At 40.2% G+C, this 18384-nt stretch overlaps 1 protein-coding gene across 2 annotated transcripts in view; it reads right to left on the reverse strand.

The window, feature by feature from the left end:
- Window positions 1-369: 369 nt before the first annotated feature.
- Window positions 370-18384, reverse strand: part of LOC124595611 (transport and Golgi organization protein 11) — a 43987-nt gene continuing 25972 nt past the window's right edge. For both annotated transcript variants that reach the window (XM_047134429.1, XM_047134428.1), the window contains exons 4-5: window positions 14680-14813; window positions 370-1203 (exon numbers count right to left, since the gene is read on the reverse strand). In XM_047134429.1, the coding sequence (XP_046990385.1) occupies window positions 993-1203; window positions 14680-14813 (345 nt within the window). In that variant the 3' untranslated portion in view covers window positions 370-992. The remainder of the gene's footprint in view (window positions 1204-14679; window positions 14814-18384) is intronic.

Here is an 18384-nt window from a genome sequence, read left to right on the forward strand (position 1 = left end):
GTGCCGTATTCTGCCTGTTTACATATCTCTGTAGTTGAATATGCATGCCGATAACAGTTCCTTTGTCCCTTCAGTGTATGTGAAACCCAGTGAAAGGATGAATTAGTTTTGCGAACATAACAGGAAAGTTAAAAGCTAATTAATAGTTCACACATTCTTTTAATGGTCAAACACACAAAAGTGGATGGTGTAATAAAGATATCTGTATCTAATACTACAACACACAATATTAAGTGAAGTATTTTCACAACTGTCACTGTTTATGGTGTCATCAATACAGCCATACTTAATAGTCTAAACTGACCAATGGCAATTTTAAAATTCTTTAATTATTTGATTAACGAAATTCTGCAAGGAAAAGTTGCCATGTTGCATTAGAATATATAAAAAAGTTTATTTTTCAACAATTGTCACTGACATTGACTTCATATTTACAAAGATTTACACACATTTCTGATACACAATGGAATGAAAACATTTTATATCAGAAAACATTATAATTATTTGTGGAGCTACTGTTTTGGCTTGGCCCAATGTATTCAGATGTAGAAATCCACAAATAGTGTTTCTTTGTAAGCATAAAGGTGTTTTTCCAAGCCAACTGAGCTCAGCTTTGTCATGGAAAGGCTAAGTACACAAATTTATCATTAATGTTCAAACTCTAAGAACAAAACTACTGCAAACTAAAATGCACAAAAATATAAAAGCTATATTTCCAGATTAATAAGCAGACAATGTTTGGAGTCAAAGTCAGTCTGATCACAGGTGCTTAGTGTCATTATTCAGAATCACAGAAACCAACACGGCTTACAAAAATTAATACTATTTTATTACAGCCTTAATTTGCATAAACTGTCACAAGCCTCATGGATATTTATTTGGTGATACATTAGCACACTATATTCACACCACCTTACAAGTAATGCACCTTTGGATTTACATAGCTTATTAACAAGAACAGTTTCATTCTTTAACAGATTATTTACAGATTACTACTGTGAGCGATTTAGCCATATTAATGTTTTCAAAACAATGTATGCGAGTCCACAAGCCAAAATAATTTTTTCACGCTGCTGCCTTTTAATATTATCCAACTCTATGGCCATGACACGACGATTTAATTTAGCCATTTGTCGTCTTAAGTGGGTGATTTCTTCATTGTAAGAAAGACCTTCTGCTGGTCCTATTGGTGGTGTGGCCTCCCTGGAAATTATTTTATTTGTGCATATTTTTCAGTATTTGTATTTAAATACAAACTTTAATGCAGTAGGATACTTTTTATCTCCAATAAATTATCAGTTAACAATCAAAATATTTTGGAATAAATAACTTTTAAGTCATTAAAATAATTTAAACTAGGCTATGTCATCCACTTACTAACAAAATGCTACCTGTATTCATTACAACTGTGAATTCTGCATATTGGATTACAAATTTGTCAGTAGTAAGATTCACTCCTTTGGTAACTACATTACCCAGATTAGTTTTTATTTATCTGCCAAGAAGGTGATTACATGCAGAGTATAATTTCAAACTAGAAAGAAAACTGGCAGTGGCTTTTTTGAAAAAAAGCGTACTAGGATAACCTTCCTCTGAACCGTACTTAAAAGGTTTGTGCATGTGATATCACGTCTACTCATTTTACCAGTCTGATGAAATAAAGAAAAAATATGAAATGGTTTAAGCAATTTACTCATCTGACTATGAAGCAAGTCATTTTTCCTTATTGTGTAACACAAGCCAAAATTCATAATTAAATACTACTTCTCAAGAATGAATTTTCACTCTGCAGCAGAGTGTATGCTGAACTGAAATATCGTGGCATGTTAAAACTGTGTGCCAGACCAGGACTCTGTCTAGGACCTTTGCCTTTCACAAGCAGGTATTGTACTGACTGAACTATCCAAACGCGACTCACGAACTGTGTTCACGGCTTTGCTTCTGCCAGTAACTCTTCTTCTACATTCTAAATTTCACAGTTCTCTTACATACCTTGCAGGACTATCATTCCTGAAAGCAGAAAAAAATGCAAAGAAATGCCTTTTCCACCATCAGCAAGACAGGCAGGAGAACTTCTGTGAAAACTGGAAGGCAGGAGAAAAGGTACAGGCAGAAATAATACTGCGGGGGCAAGTCACAAGTTGCGACTGGATAGCTCAGTCGATAGAATACCTGCCTACTAGAGCCAATGGTATCAGGTCTACGTCTTGCATGGAACACAGTTTTAATGTGTCACGTAGTTTCAAATTCTACTTTACAGAATATTATTATCACTAGAGTCCCACAGCTTTCATTTTATTCACTGTCTCAAGATTTAACGTATGCCTGGTATTAAGTAACTAAAGGTCTCTCAGGAACCACTAAATTTTAAGTTTAATGATAAACAAAAGTGTTCTAGTACAGTAATGAAAAAAAGTGATATGTAGCAACAATTCTTACATCTTCTATGTCACGTTCCACATGCCGTACAGCACCTACAATTTTGTGCCTTCAGAAAATTATGATAATTCCTGTTGCATCCAACATTACAACTCGAATTCCATTAATATTATATGGTAGTTTTGTAAGTGATATGCTGGGATGTTAATAAGGCTCATGTTCACATCCAAAACTGTCTGCGACTAGTAGCTTAAACAGAATAACTGTTCAACATAGTAATGGTTGAGCACAATTCCTTTCCTTGGAATTCTCCAAACTGGCTTGCAACACTGGATTCAGTAGTTGTTAGTCAACAGAACTTACCATGTCATTCTTAAAAAGGGAGCAATCATCAGATGTAAATTTAACTTGAGGTATATCACATGGAGTGTTATACATTACAGTTCACAATATACATAAATAAGGTGGTGGATAACTTTGGAAGCTCCACAACACTCTTTGCACATGATGATGATGTGAATGGGCGGGGAGAGGGGGGGGGGAGGGAGGGGGGGGGGGGAAGGGAAGGCAGATGCCAGTCTAACAGTCACTGGAAAAATCTGGTGGAAATTTAATCCACCCACTAAGGAAGTAGGTTACAAGACCTAAATATGTTGTCTTGCTCAGCAATTTGGATAGCAATTAATAGCAAGATTAATAGATGATCTAGGAAATCCGAAAGAAAAGCGGTGCATTTCATTTCATTATGGGCATATTTAGAAAGCATAAGAGCAATTAATATTCATCGCAAATTGGTCCAGGGTGGGCTATAATGTTGTGTAATGTGTGTCAAGCCCTACTCTTGGGTAGCACATTGGCTATTACATTGTGGTCATGAGTGAAGGCACGACTATTCACTCGGAACCAGCATCTCAACTTTTCATTGCTTGATGTCCGCCCATGGTAGCTGAGTGGTCAGCGCGACAGAATGTCATACCTAACGGCCTGTGTTCAATTCCTGGCTGGGTCGGATTTTTCTCCGCTCAGGGACTGGGTGTTGTGTTGTCCTTATCATCATCAATTCATTCCCATCGACACGAAAGTCACTGAAGTGGCGTCAAGTCAAAGACTTGCACCAGGCGAACGGTCTACCTGATGAGTGGCCCTAGCCACACGGCATTTCCAATGGTTGATCATAGCATGGTCTTATATGGTAGCAGCTGCCGATTGCTCAAAAGCTAAGAAACAGAAACTCCACTGCAGCCAACATTGATTTCAGTGACGTCCACCACTGTGAGCAATCATCAGTGCAAGGTTGTGTGTTGTTATAGATAGTATTTTGAGCAGAAGTGTGTTCACCCCACAGATTGGTTATTATGCAACATCATTATTGATTCAGTAACATTTAAATGTGACCTCTGTCATATTTAATGAGTTTTAAGCTCATGACTTACATAGCAGTCAATCCTAAGGAATACTGCATAATATTTCATGACTGTATTTTGAACAGTGTTGTGGTAAAGATTTCAAAGCTGAATAAATTAATGACACTCCTTAAAAAGAATTTACATGTTCTTTACTGGAAAGCAGATTTGCATTTTTCCCAGGACTGTTTCACTGCCAAATCATAAACAGTACCTCAACCATGCCTGATCTTCAGCGAGAGGGACAGCAACTTCGGGAGACACAAGGTGAGCAAATAGCATCCTGTAATGTAGGTGTGACGTACACATCCAACATGGACTGTTTGGCTGTTGCCCTGGTTACACTGTCACAGCCTTTAGGGTAGAGGTGTTATAAATACCACGGTGATGTTCAACCACTATAGTGGTACATGGTGCAAGTGAAATCCTCACAGGTCCTGCAAAATCAATTTGTCAGCAATACGGCAGTTCATCTGTGTAATACTGTAGACTGTCAAGGTGCCTGAATCTGGTGAGGCAGATGACTAACCTCCATCTGGTATTACTGACCACCCTAGAAACCTTATAGGCTTAAAAGACAGACAACAAAATGGTGATAAAAACACACAGAAATGGTTGTGTCAACTACAAGCATCAGCTATGCTAGAAGGAAAAAATATACAACTGTGTAAAACGACTTACTGTCAGGACATGAAGGTGTTATCTGCATCCATTTGATCAAACAAGCCCTAAGTTAAAAGGTGATCCTCCTGGCGAGAGGATCCTTGTCACAAATTTTAACTTATATGCACAGATTTTTTTTAACCCTTAAGTAGTTGCATAGGGTCTATGAGCACACAATACTCTATCATACCATGTGATAATTATTTAACATTTTATGCCATTTTAAAATGATGATGATGATGATTTCAGTGATATTTTGATCATCTTTTATTTTCATGTAGTTTTAGTAACCTTTTAAGATAGAGATATGATACTTTACATTACCTGGAATAAAATGTTCATTCTTTGTCATCTTTATACGGTATGGTTATCACTTTAGTATGCTTTTTACATCCATGTTTGGAACAAATTGCAGACACTGTGGAATGCTTACTTTCATTTGCACTTGGGCACTAGTGACACCTCCTCTTGTTAGGTAGTGGCAGCTGGTCTTCTTGTTCACATCTTTGTGTGCTGGTACCAATTCCTCTCTGCTAGGTAAAGCTTCATTTTTTGTCATAGAATCTGATGTTTATACAAACTGTTCATCGTTTGGACAATATAGTCCACTAATAAGTCCTCAGGCACATTCTTCAGAAATTCACTGCTTGTAACTTTATTGCCAGGACTCAATATGTACAGGATGTGTGAATTCTGAGCTGGTATGTTTACCAAATACAAAAACACTACTAATAGCCATCTTTTTCTTGTTCTTCCACCACTGTAATTACAACATAACTGATGACAAATGCCTACTCCACCTTTCGTATAATTATAAAACATTATAACTTCCAGTTTTTTTCTAAAGGCCTCTATCTTAATTGATTTTTCCATCATAATGGATCATAGAGAGGAGTACAACAGATAGCAATATGGTTGGAACATATGACATCATTGCTACATTTTTTTGTAAAACTGCACAGGTGTGAAGCTACAGTTCTTTGTTTATTGGGCAAAAATTGTAGGGAAAGACCTGGTTTGTTCTCTCATAATACTCCTACTAATGTCAACCTTTTTTTCAATAGAATTCTTGCAAGTGGCAAGCTAGTGTACCAGTTGCCAGTAGTTATATTTCTGCCAGTACCTTCTTAAGGAATAATAAAACTTTGAACTATTTTTGAAGAATTGTTTGGTTTGTTGAAAGTACCATCTGGCTTTGTGCCTACATGTATTTCAAAGGCCATTTTGACAAAATACTCTCGAGTCCACTAATGTAAAAAAGCTTTAGGCCGCATTTCTTTGGCTCTTCTGGCAGATTTTGTCAGAAGGAATATCGTCCACGAAATGGAATTAGTTGCCTGTCGATCGTCACGAATTCTTCAGGCGTGTGTAACTCCAAATATTTACCTTCCAATGGTGCGGTAAGTTCACGCACAGCAGCTAACCTGTCTAGTCTCTTTCCTCTCATCTCTAATTCTTTTGCCATCTAAGAAAATACAGCAAAGTACAAACAGGAATCTTCTATATGGCATAGTAACTGTCCACCCGTATCCCACATGTATTTCAAATGGAGATGAGAAGCTGCATGTAGCAGGAGACCTAGAAAGACACTCATCTCCACACAGTGACTATCTTGTGCGTCACAAGATCCATCAAACTACCTACAAATGTTCATTATATACATGTTAGTGTTCATAATAATGTCATCCATCAATTTATCATGAAATTAAAGAGAGATGATTTCTGCTGGAGTCTTCACCGCTGTAGCTAGCACTAAAGCAGCTGGCTTGGATTTTGTGTCTTCCCCTGTGACTAACTGGTTTCATATGCCATTAAGTCTGCCCATCTTTATTCATACTGAAATAATTGCTAGCAATGAATTCAAAGATTTGTCACTTGAAGAGGCAACTACATCTGAATCTGTATCATGCCAATTTATTTCGATGACGTCCTTTCTATCTTCTGAACTACCATCAGATAGTGACTGTTAATCATCAGTTCATAACAGCTCTGACAATTTCCTCATCTATGAGAAACTTGGACATTTTCTGAAATGACGTGAGAAACAACATTGAAACTTCCATGTATTCAATGAACACTTCCTAAAACATGTAACTGACCTGAAAAGAAGTAACAAATTTACTTCTGAGTTGATGCACATCAAAGACTATGATAGTGATCATGCATAAGCGCTCATGTCTGGTCGCTTCTCTGAAATACTGAACAGCACAAGTGGTCGTGTTGGGTTACTTCACTGAACACTGGAGCGACACAGATAGTCCAGTCGGGTCAAAACACGCACAAAAAAACAATGACAGTGACAATGGTATTCAGCAGACCTCAAGACACAATCATATAACAATGGAATTTACGTGGGACTGGCTACCTCTGTTTCTCACCATGCCAAAGACTAGGTACAGAAGAAAAGACTCTCAGGTCAAATTGACCTGACGCGAGCGCCTATGACTTTATGTGAGAGAAAAGCTAAGTGAATGATTCCTTAAAGAGTTCTACGGGACTTTTTCCAATAAGATTTCAATATGCAGATGCATAAATAAAAAAAGGCTACCAGATTTCCTTCTAATATATTGTTAACCATTCCCAATTACAATTCTATCAACAAAAATGAGGAAGACATGGAGAGAGGTAGAGAGAACAACTGTGAGGTATCCTAAATGTATTTTGTTTTGCCTTCCTTCAGGAAGTAATTGTTTCAAAAAGTTTACACTCGGCAAAAAATTACTATTTTGTAAGTTTTTAAAAACTGAATGAATTTTTTTAAAAATCATATGGATATTTTTATCATTTTTACATGACGGATTGCAACTGAACACACTATCTTAGCAGATAATTGTAATGAGAACAATGAACAATATTTTGCACTATACAGCACAATGGAGTAATAGTAGTGGTAGTGGTTGTTGTTATGTTCATAAAGTAAACGTAACATTTGATTATTCACATATTTTTCTCCTTATTAACAAACTGATGTGCTGTATGGTACATGTGCTGCAACAATGTTCATGCACCTCTAACAATTATTCATAATTATCTAGGGTACAAAAAACTGCACTAGAGGTGGTTTGCTCCAATCGACTGTATAAATCTAGCTACAGACCCTTAAAAGCTATGGCCAAGCATTTTCCTGGGAATTAATGTTAGCTATAAACCTACAACCATCTAAATGCACATTTTAATACCTAAGTTCACACTGAATCCCACAGCAGTGACATTTTCCATAGCATAAGATTATGCAATTATCGCAGTTTCAATGCTTCTGGTGGCACCCTCGTCTCAGACCTACTTACCCTAGGTTTACTGGTAATTTTTTACAGGTTGTAGATCTAACATAAATTAGTTTAGTGTATTAGTATTAAATCAATTATGCAGGTAGATCAGTAACAAAGGAACTGTAACTAATCAGAATTTTTGTTAAGTGTAAACAAAAGTACCTTGCAAACATTGGCCTTCACCAAAATTTATTCAAGACGGGGCAAAATTCTGAAACTATCTTTATTGTTTTAGGTGCCTCATGAGTTTGAACACGTCGTAATATTTATTTCTTGGGACACAACAGATACACAAAACCTTCATGTTTCTCAAAGGAATGACAGGCATCCACTCAATATTTTCTGAAGGTATATTACTTTGATATGTAAAGGGTAAGTATTTCATCAGACATGCACAGTGCTTTTTGCTACTTATTTCTGGCACCACCATTTTTAGTTAGTGATCCTAAATGATGCCTTTGTATTATTAAAATGAAGTGTATTGAACCCTTATTGAACTGTTTGCTTTGTTTTAGGGTGCAAAAATAACTAGGGTCATAAGTGCCAGTGTCAAAACTGTGGAACATGAAGATGAAAAAGAAGTTAAAACCAGCTACACATTAAGCCAAATCAATGGAAGGAAAGATAGCTAAAAACAGGGTCTTGGAGAAAGGTCCATGCCACAGAGACAACGGAGGTCCTGAACTAAAGATTAAATCTCCTTCGCCATATTGATACAACATATGGAAAGTAAAATGGTCGACAGCCTGCGCTTCGTTGCTAAAACTCCTGATAATTCACAAAGCAAACATAAATGAGAATGTAAGTGGTTAAAAAAAGGGCATTCTGTCATGAAATGGCAAACTGTCAAACGGTGAGGGCAATGAGCACAAAGTGGTGGAGGATCACCACTTAAATGGCCATGGGTAAAAAGGCTGTGCCCAATACACAACGTATATAAAATGATTTCCTCGCAGCAACAGAGTTGGGAGGAGGTGGGGAGAGGTTTAAATCCCTGGAGTTTGTTTGCATGAAAGGAAGACCAGTGAGGATGCCAAAGTGACAACATCTACTGACAGATGGCAACACATGAGATCAGAGGGAATGTAAGAACTAGCAAGTCAAGGAACGAGGACTACAGCCTTCGCAGCAGTGTCAGCAGCCTCATTTCCCGTCAGACCGACGTGACCAGTGACCCATATAAATATGGCAGTAGCTCCATCAAGACTGAGCAAATGAAAGCTTTCCTGGACCCGTTGCACTAAGAGATGGACGGTGTACAGCGCGCACAGGCTCTGCAGGGCACTGAGAGTGTATGAACAGATAAAACAATTGAAAAGCCTGTGTCGCCGGATGTACTGTGTGGCCTGATACAGGGCGAAGAATTCCACTGTGAATACTGGGCAGTGTTCCGGAAGCAGATATCAAAAATCTGTCAGTACTAATAATGAAGGCACACTCAACACCAGTCAGTCCAAAGGTATTATCGCGAAGTTCCATGCAAAGCTCGAGAAACTTACGGTGACAGAGCGAGGTTGGAGTAGTGTCCTCAGGAAGCGAATGAATTCAAAGGTGAATATGGGCCGCTGCATGAAGCCAAGGTGGTGAAGGGTTTCACACCCATTCGGAAAATGGCAGGTAGCATGCAGTTAAGCTGCTGGAGCAATAGCCAAAAACATACTCCAGGAGGTAACAGAAGAGGCATGCACCCCATACTGGTGATCAAAGGAGTCATTGAAGAAGGAGGCACAGAATAGGTGGCCAGGCATTGTAGACAAACAGCATACATATCTGCTGAGGAGATAAATCATGGCGGTACGACAGCAGTAGTTCGGCAGTGACTGCATACAGGCACTCAACCGGGCTAGTTTAACAGGAGCCAGTGACCAAATGGATGCCATGATGGTGGATTGTATTGAGAGAGGGTAAGATGGATGGACGTGAAGATGCATAAACATAACACCCATAGTCCAGTTGCAAAGAGACAAGGGACTGTTACAAATGGAGAGGATGGTCCGATCCGCTCCCCAGAAAGTACCGCTGAGGTCGCATAGGACATTGAGGGACTGCAAACAGCAGGTGGCCAGGTAAGACGTGGGAGGACCAAGAAGGTTTCCTATCAAGTATTAGCCTCAGGAATTTCGTAGATTCAATGATTGGAAGAGCAACAGGCCCAAGATGTAAAGACAGTGGAAGAAACCAACTGCACCGTCAGAAATTCATACAAAGGATTTTGTCAGTGGAAAAGGGAAAGCCATTTTCGATGCTCCATGAGTAAAGACAATCGAAACAAGGCTGCTGATGTCGCTCAAGTAGACAGGTCTGTGGAGAACTGCAACACATGGCAAAATCTGTCAACAAAAAGGAGCCGGAGATAACTGATGGGAGACAGGCAATAATAGGGATAATGGCAATACCAAAGAGGACAATGCTCATGATGGAACCCTAAGGCACCCCGTTTTCCTGGATAAAGGTGTCCAACAACGCAGAAACCACACACACCTTGAAAATTTGGTCTTTTAAAAATTTCTGAATGAAATGGGGCACACGGCCTCGAAAGCCCCACATGTAGAGAGTACAGATGATACCAGTCCTCCAGCAGGTGTCGCAGGCTTTCTCTAAATCTAAAAACATGGCCACAATCTGGCATTTCCGCAGAAAAACATTCACCACGTGGATTGACAAAGTGACAAGATGGCCAACTGCAGAAGGGTGCACTCAAAATCCACAATGTGCAGTGGTTAATAAAATGCGAGACTTGGGCCAACAAGACATGAATCATACTTTCCATCACCTTGCAAACATAGTTAGTGAGGGTAATGGGGTGGTAACTAGAAGAAAAGTGTTTGTCCTTACTGGGCTTAGGTATGGGTATGACAGTGGCTTCACACCAACATCTAGGAAATGTGCCCTCTGCCCAGATGCGATTGTACGTATGAAGGAGAAAGTGCTTGCTCACAAGAGAAGGTTCGCAAAATCTGAATGTGAACATCTTGTGACCCTGAGACGGAAGATTGGGATGAAGTGATAACATGAACGAGCTCCCTCATAGTGAAGGCAGCACTGTAGCACTCTCGACTCTGAGAAGAGAAGGGTATTGCTAGAGCCGCCTCCACTTGTTTCCGATGGAGGAAGGCAGGGTATGGTGGGTGGAGGTCCAAATCTCCATAAAATAGTGGTCCACGGAGTTGGAGATAGCAATAGGGTCCACTATCACATCATCTGCTAAGGTCAAGCCAGACATTGGGGACTGGATCTTTGCCCTAGAGAGTTGTCAGAAGTTGGCCCACACGATGGCAGAGTGAGTGGAACTGTTAAAAGAACTAGTAAATGAAATCCAGCTAGCTTTCTTGCTATTCCAAATAATGCTACGACACTGTGTATGCAACTGTTTATAACAAATGCAGTTTGCCATCATAGCATGATCATTAAAAACATGGAAAGCATATGCCTGAGACAATCTCAAGAGGAGGTTGCACCATCACCACTGCAATTGATGCAGTGGAGAAAATGGAGGTGGACAACCACCTTTGTGAGCATCCCTATCACAAGTTACACATTTGGCTGAGTGGGGATGTAATGAAGACACTGGTAGCAGGACATCAGGTATGGAATGTATGGTCAGACTGTGATCACTTGATAGCCTGCTTTGTTCTTTTATGTCAGCACCACTCTACCAAAATTGAGAAAAAGAGAGCGTGTGGACACTAAGGATGCATCTACCTTTTTCATCACCCGATGAACTGTAATGATGCCCCTATCAGGGAGGTACATTTGGATTTCTGCCTCGGTCAGACCTTCGAGCAGCCTAGTGCAAATAACACCACGGGAAGAATTCTGTGTTCGATGGTCCTTGACACCAATAGGATAGCTGAGGAGAAGCGAAGCTGCAAGCAGTTGTCGCGCTTGGGAATCAGAAGTAGTCTCCAAAAGCAAAGTGCCATTGTGTAAATGAGAGAAGGATTTCACAGGGCCAGCAATTGCATCAACACCTTTCTGAATAATAAACTGATTTCCTGTAGCAAAGGACTGACCGTCTCCAGTAAGTGAAACCACGAGGAACCTTGGTGCAGCAGGGAGGGTCTGTGAATCTTGAGCCTCATTCCGTTAGTAGACACTGACCATGGAGAAGAAGATTGGCTCACTGAGAGAAAATCCGCTATAGTTGCCAGCATCTCCGATGGCACGCTCTGCTTCCAAAGGGGGTTCCTCCCTCAGAGCGGAATGTACCCTCCTTAGGTGATTGTTCACATCTCAGATCACACCTCTCGAACACTTGACAGAGGGACCAATTGGCAATTTTGGAAGGTCGCAGCTCAGGCAATCACCCATCCCCTCTTGGCTTGGCCTGTACCAGGAGGTACCTGTCGATCCTGGACTGGCAATTATGCGTTACCCAGTCACCTGATATGAGACAGGCACATCTACATGGATAATCTGTAAATCACATTTAAGTGTCTGGCAGAGGGTTCATTGAACCACCTTCACAATTCTCTATTATTCCAATCTTGTATGACATGCGGAAGGAACAAACACCTATATCTTTCCATACGAGCTCAGATTTCCCTTATTTTATCGTGGTGATCGTTTCTCCCTACGTAGGCCTGTGTCAACATTTGGAAGAGAAAGTTGGTGATTGGAATTTTGTGAGAAGATTCCGTCACAACGAAAAATGCCTTTCTTTTCATGATGTCCAGCCCAAATCCTGTATCATTTCTGTGACACTCTTTCCCATATTTCGCGATAATACAAAAGGTGCAGCCCTTCTTTGAACTTTTTCAATGTACTCCGTCAGTCCTATCTGGTAAGGATCCCACACCATGCAGTAGTATTCTAAGAGGACGGACAAGCATAGTGTAGGCAGTCTCCTTTGTTGATCTGTTACATTTTCTAAGTGTCTGCCAATGAAACGCAATCTTTAGTTAGCCTTCCCCACAACATTTCTGTGTGTTCCTTCCAATTTAAGTTGTTCATAATTGTAATACCTGGCTATTTGGTTGAATTTACAGCTTTTAGATTAGACTGATTCATCGTGTAACTGAAGTTTAACAAATTCCTTTTAGCACAGATGGATTACCTCACACTTTTCGTTATTTAGGGTCAACTGCCAATTTTTGCACCATTCAGATATGTTTTCTAAATCGTTTTGCAATTTGTTTTGATCTTCTCGCTCTCTGGCTTAGCAGCTTATTTGTGGCCTTGCCCACTGGACTACTGAATTCTTAACTGTATGACTGCATGTTGCACTGTGTTGCACCCTGCAAGATCAAAGCTTTGTCAGCTTCTACCGAGGATATGCTTCTGACTTTGAAATTTTACACTTTTTCACTGTTTTCTAACGCAGAATATGGTTAGAGTTTTTACAACATATATGAACAGATCGATAGTATAACATGGCCATGTTTTTCATGGTTTACTGTACTCCTCTGACACAAACTGAATGTAATCTCAGCAAACCACAAAGGGTTTTGTCTGTCCACAGATAAAGGTAAACTACCATTGTGATTAAGTTGTGCAGCAGGAGGAGTGGGTATCCTTGTGCCCTAGCAATTAGCATGAAATTCTGCATTGGGCATTGGATCCTGCTTAGTAAGCAAGTGAAAGAAAAAGATTTTGGGCTATTTCAACAACGTTCTGTAAAGTTTTCATCCTCCTTGACTGCAAGTCAGTGACAAGGAAATGGCATAATTTTCAGTGAACAGCATGCCAACTAAACACACTTATACTGTGTAGTGACTGCTAAATCCACACTATTTTTCTTGTGATTGGAAATGCTAAATATGCAGTTAGTAGAATCGCAGATAATTATTTCCAGAAATATATCAGAATACTGACATGAACTGGTGCCTGTGGTGATGGGCATACTCTTCATTGATGCAGGTAACACTGCAGTGACTGCATAGCTTGAGCATGGTAGAATCTATGAGAGAGTAACTTGGAGCTTAAAATGTTAATTACCTATGAATCTAACCCTGTACAGCTGCTTATTGGCAGGCAGCAACCCAGTATATTTTATGTTACGAAAAGGAACGCAATGCAGCAGTTCAATGTGATTATGTTGAACAAACAAGTGCAGTACAGTTTAACAACGAAACACTGCAGTTTGAATTTCCATTGAGAAACTGCTCTTGTTCAGTTCATCTCGTGACTGTACTGTTCAATACAAATGCAGAAACAAGGCACTCCAAACCTGTAGTGAAACTGCTAAAGTTCCCACAGCTGTTTATCATCATCACTGGACACCTCACAGTGATGTTGGTACAGGCAGCTCCATCCAGCCAACATTTACCTGGATGCAAATAGCTGTTTCCATCACCAACCATGTTTACATAGCGAGACAGGATGTTATTACGGTGGCTGTCTGTAACAGTCATCCTTCCAACTGGCTAACCAGCTGCAATGTCAGTGCATCAGACTGGGCAACCAGAAGTAGGTCACATTATGGACCAGCCCGGAAATTTTTTTCTTCACTTTATCTTAACTGTTGGACTGGGCAACAGCAAATAAAGAGGACTCAATACTATTTGGCAAGTAAAAGTTGGAAAGTTGTAATGGAACTGGCTGAATGGACAGAAGTGAGCAGTTATGCAGTAGGATTAGCACATTTTTTCCAACATTATGAAAAATGGCTCTGAGCACTATGGGAATTAACTGCTGTGGTCATCAGTTCCCTAGAACCTAGAACTAGTTAGACCTAACTAACCTAAGGACGTCACACACATCCGTGCCTGAGGCAGGATTCGAGCGACCGTAGCGGTCGCACGGTTCCAGACTGTAGCGCCTAGAACCGCTCGGCCAACATTATGAAGGCTGGTATGCATGTATTCGTAGTTTTTGAGAGACTGTTTTAGCACAGTCACCAGATGAAAGCCTTCAACATCAAAAAGTGTTGCTGTGTTACATAAATGTTGCTCTGAAGTGTGTGTAAGTCTACTAAGCTAAAACAATCTTTTTACTTTTCCGAAACACTTGCAAACAAAACTTACCTGTTAATTAATTTCTGGTCCACACGTGGTTTAGGTTTAACAAGTGCACCAGGCTTCTCTGCAGGTGCCTCAGAAGTGAACTCAAATGCAGAAGGAAAAGGGTATTCATCAAGCCTTATGACTGATGGAGGAGTCTGAAATGGAACAAATGTTATTCAGTAGAACAATAGTAGTAGTAGTACTGACACATACAACAGCTACACTGGACGGAAGAAAATCTTGAGACCATGAGTAATTTTTTTTTACAATTATAATACATATTGAAGTGAATAAAAATGTGAGAAAAGGGCTTCTCTGAAATTTTGTACTTGAGTTTTACTCTCACCCACTGTAAAATATAAATGTGCAGGTATTAACAAAACCAACAACAATAATAATGATAATAATAACAGTAGCACCTAAAAGGGAAGTGGAGGTTGGAAACCAACGGAACAAATGGAAAGCCAGGATTCTTACTGGAAAAGTTCCTCCTCCTTCTGAAAGAACTTTGTCATCAGACACTACCTGGATTGTATTTTGTACAATAAGACTGAGGAACTTATGGCAGTATTTGAAATATAATGCAAACTGATAGACATAAAACTGTGAGAAAAACATTACAAAAAAAGGACATGCACAGGAAGTGTCAGTCAGGAGGTGAATCAGACACAGACACACACACACACACACACACACACACACACACACACACACACACACAATGACCCTACCTGGCACTTTAATGAATCAAACACATCACCATCTTATAAACATAGGGTGAACCAGAAGGGAAGTTACATGCTTACAGGAGTGATAGTAGTAGTGATTCTCAACAAAAAAAACTTCATATGGACATATGCCCTATTCTGAATGATTTCTGGCATAGAACACATTTAATATTCTCCAGGAGTAAAAGTTTGTGCGAAGAGTGTGAGAATATTGAAAATCTTGTGTGACGCGCATATGCTGTAGCTTGGGTAGTTTCTGTATGCCAATATGACGTAGTTTTCTGACTTGATAGACCGCAAATTGCTCATCTCAACTTCCTCTATACTGTGGTAAATTGTAAACAATGGCAATGTTTGAATAATACAGAGAATAAACAATACTGTAAATTAAATGTGTTTTATCTTCGAAACCATTCAGAATATGGCATGTGCCCAATGAAGTTTCTTGTTCGGGATCATTAATACTATCACCCCTCAAAACATATACTTATAGTCCCGACTCACCCTGTATACTCCGTATCCTATTTTTTTCTCATCTAAGCAACACTGTGATATTTGGATGAATAAGTGCTGACTGATGAGACAATGGACAACAACAGATGGGATGTAGTTATGTTCTTCAGTATCAATATGGAGAAGATTAGTGCTTAATATTCCGTCGTCGAGGTGATTAGAGACGGAGCACAAGCTCGGATTTGGGAAGGAAATCTGCCATACCCTTTCAAAGGAACCATCCTGTCATTTGCCTGAAGTGATTTGTGGAAATTGCACAAAACTTGAATCAGTACAGTCGGGCACAGGTTTGAAATGTCGTCGTCCTGAATGCAAGTCCAGTGTGCTAACCATTCAGTACCAATAAGACTTTTACAATTATTCACACTGCATTTCTTCTAAATCAACATATAAAGAAAACAGAGAAAATGCAATGAATTATCTACCCCAAGATTGGCATCTGCAGGGGCGATGAAATATGCTATGGCAGTAAAATATTCAAGGAACTTCCCGAAAATGTACAGGCCTATTGTCTGTGAGGGTCTTTAACAACAGAATGCTATTTTTCTGCAGGCATGTAAAATGAGTGGAAAATTTTTAAATAAAGAAAGGAAACCCATGAGGCTATATGAATCTACTCTTCACTGCTTATATCGACAAATGAGAAGTTATAAACTTGTAAAATCTGGATAAGGCTGGAATTATAATAAAATGCAATTATTATTAGTCACTGAATGAATGGGCATTTTTCCCCACTCAGGCTGTTATTTATTTAAACTTCTCCTTCATTTCACAACCATTTTCAGCTTTTTAAAGCCTTTATCTAGCAATTATCAGAATGGGAAAGCACTCTATATTATCACTATGGAACGGGAACACAATGGTGTTAAAGTGAATTACTGGAAGGACAGTTACCTAGACAAGTTTGTGTGTGCGCGAGTGTATACCTGTCCTTTTTTCCGCCTAAGGTAAGTCTTTCCGCTCCCGGGATTGGAATGACTCCTTACCCTCTCGCTTAAAACCCACATCCTTTTGTCTTTCCCTCTCTCCTGATGAAGCAACTGTTGGTTGCTTGAATTTTGTGTGTATGTTTGTGTTTGTTTGTGTGTCTATCAACATGCCAGCGCTTTCGTTTGGTAAGTTACATCATCTTTGTTTTTATATATCTAAAAACAAAGGTGATGTGACTTACCAAACAAAAGAGCTGGCATGTCGATAGACACACAAAATTCAAGCTTTCGTAACCAACGGTTGCTTCATCAGGAAAGAGGGAAGGAGAGGGAAAGACGAAAATATGTGGGTTTTAAGGGAGAGGGTAAGAAGGGAGTCATTCCAAACCCGGGAGCGGAAAGACTTACCTTAGGGGGAAAAAAGGACAGGTATACACTCGCACACTCGCTCGCACACACACACACACACACACACACACACACACACACACACACACACACACACACACACACACACATCCAGCCGCACATACACAGACCAAGCAGACATTTGTAAAAGCAAAGAGTTTGGGCAGAGATGTCAGTCCAGGTGGAAGTACAGAGGCAAAGATGTTGTTGAATGACAGGTGAGGTATGAGTGGCGGCAACTTGAAATCAGCGGAGGTCGAGGCCTGGTGGGTAACGAGAAGAGAGGATATACTGAAGGGCAAGTTCCCATCTCCGGAGTTCTGACAGGTTGGTGTTAGTGGGAAGTGTCCAGATAACCCGGACGGTGTAACACTGTGCCAAGATGTGCTGGCCATGCACCAAGGCATGTTTAGCCACAGGGTGATCCTCATTACCAACAAACACTGTCTGTCTGTGTCCATTCATGCGAATGGACAGTTTGTTGCTGGTCATTCCCACATAGAAAGCTTCACAGTTTAGGCAGGTCAGTTGGTAAATCACGTGGGTGCTTTCACAGATGGCTCTGCCTTTGATCGTGTACACCTTCCGGGTTACAGGACTGGAGTAGGTGGTGGTGGGAGGGTGCATGGGACAGGTTTTACACCGGGGGCGGTTACAAGGGTAGGAACCAGAGGGTAGGGAAGGTGGTTTGGGGATTTCATAGGGATGAACTAAGAGGTTACGAAGGTTAGGTGGGTGGCAGAAAGACACTCTTGGTTGAGTGGGGAGGATTCCTTAAAGGATGGATCTCATTTCAGGGCAGGATTTGAGGAAGTCGTATCCCTGCTGGAGAGCCACATTCAGAGTCTGATCCAGTCCCGGAAAATATCCTGTCACAAGTGGGGCACTTTTGGGGTTCTTCTGTGGGAGGTTCTGGGTTTGAGGGGATGAGGAAGTGGCTCTGGTAATTTGCTTCTGTACCAGGTCGGGAGGGTAGTTGCGGGATGCGAAAGCTGTTTTTAGGTTGTTGGTGTAATGGTTCAGCAATTCCGGACTGGAGCAGATTTGTTTGCCACGGTACAGAAGCAAATTACCAGGGCCACTAACCTTTTATACTAAAGCATTTACAAAAATTTTATACTTTACCAAATTATTTCACAACCGATTGA

Source organism: Schistocerca americana, chromosome 2 (genome assembly GCF_021461395.2).
Source record: "Schistocerca americana isolate TAMUIC-IGC-003095 chromosome 2, iqSchAmer2.1, whole genome shotgun sequence".
Lineage (NCBI taxonomy): Eukaryota > Metazoa > Arthropoda > Insecta > Orthoptera > Acrididae > Schistocerca > Schistocerca americana.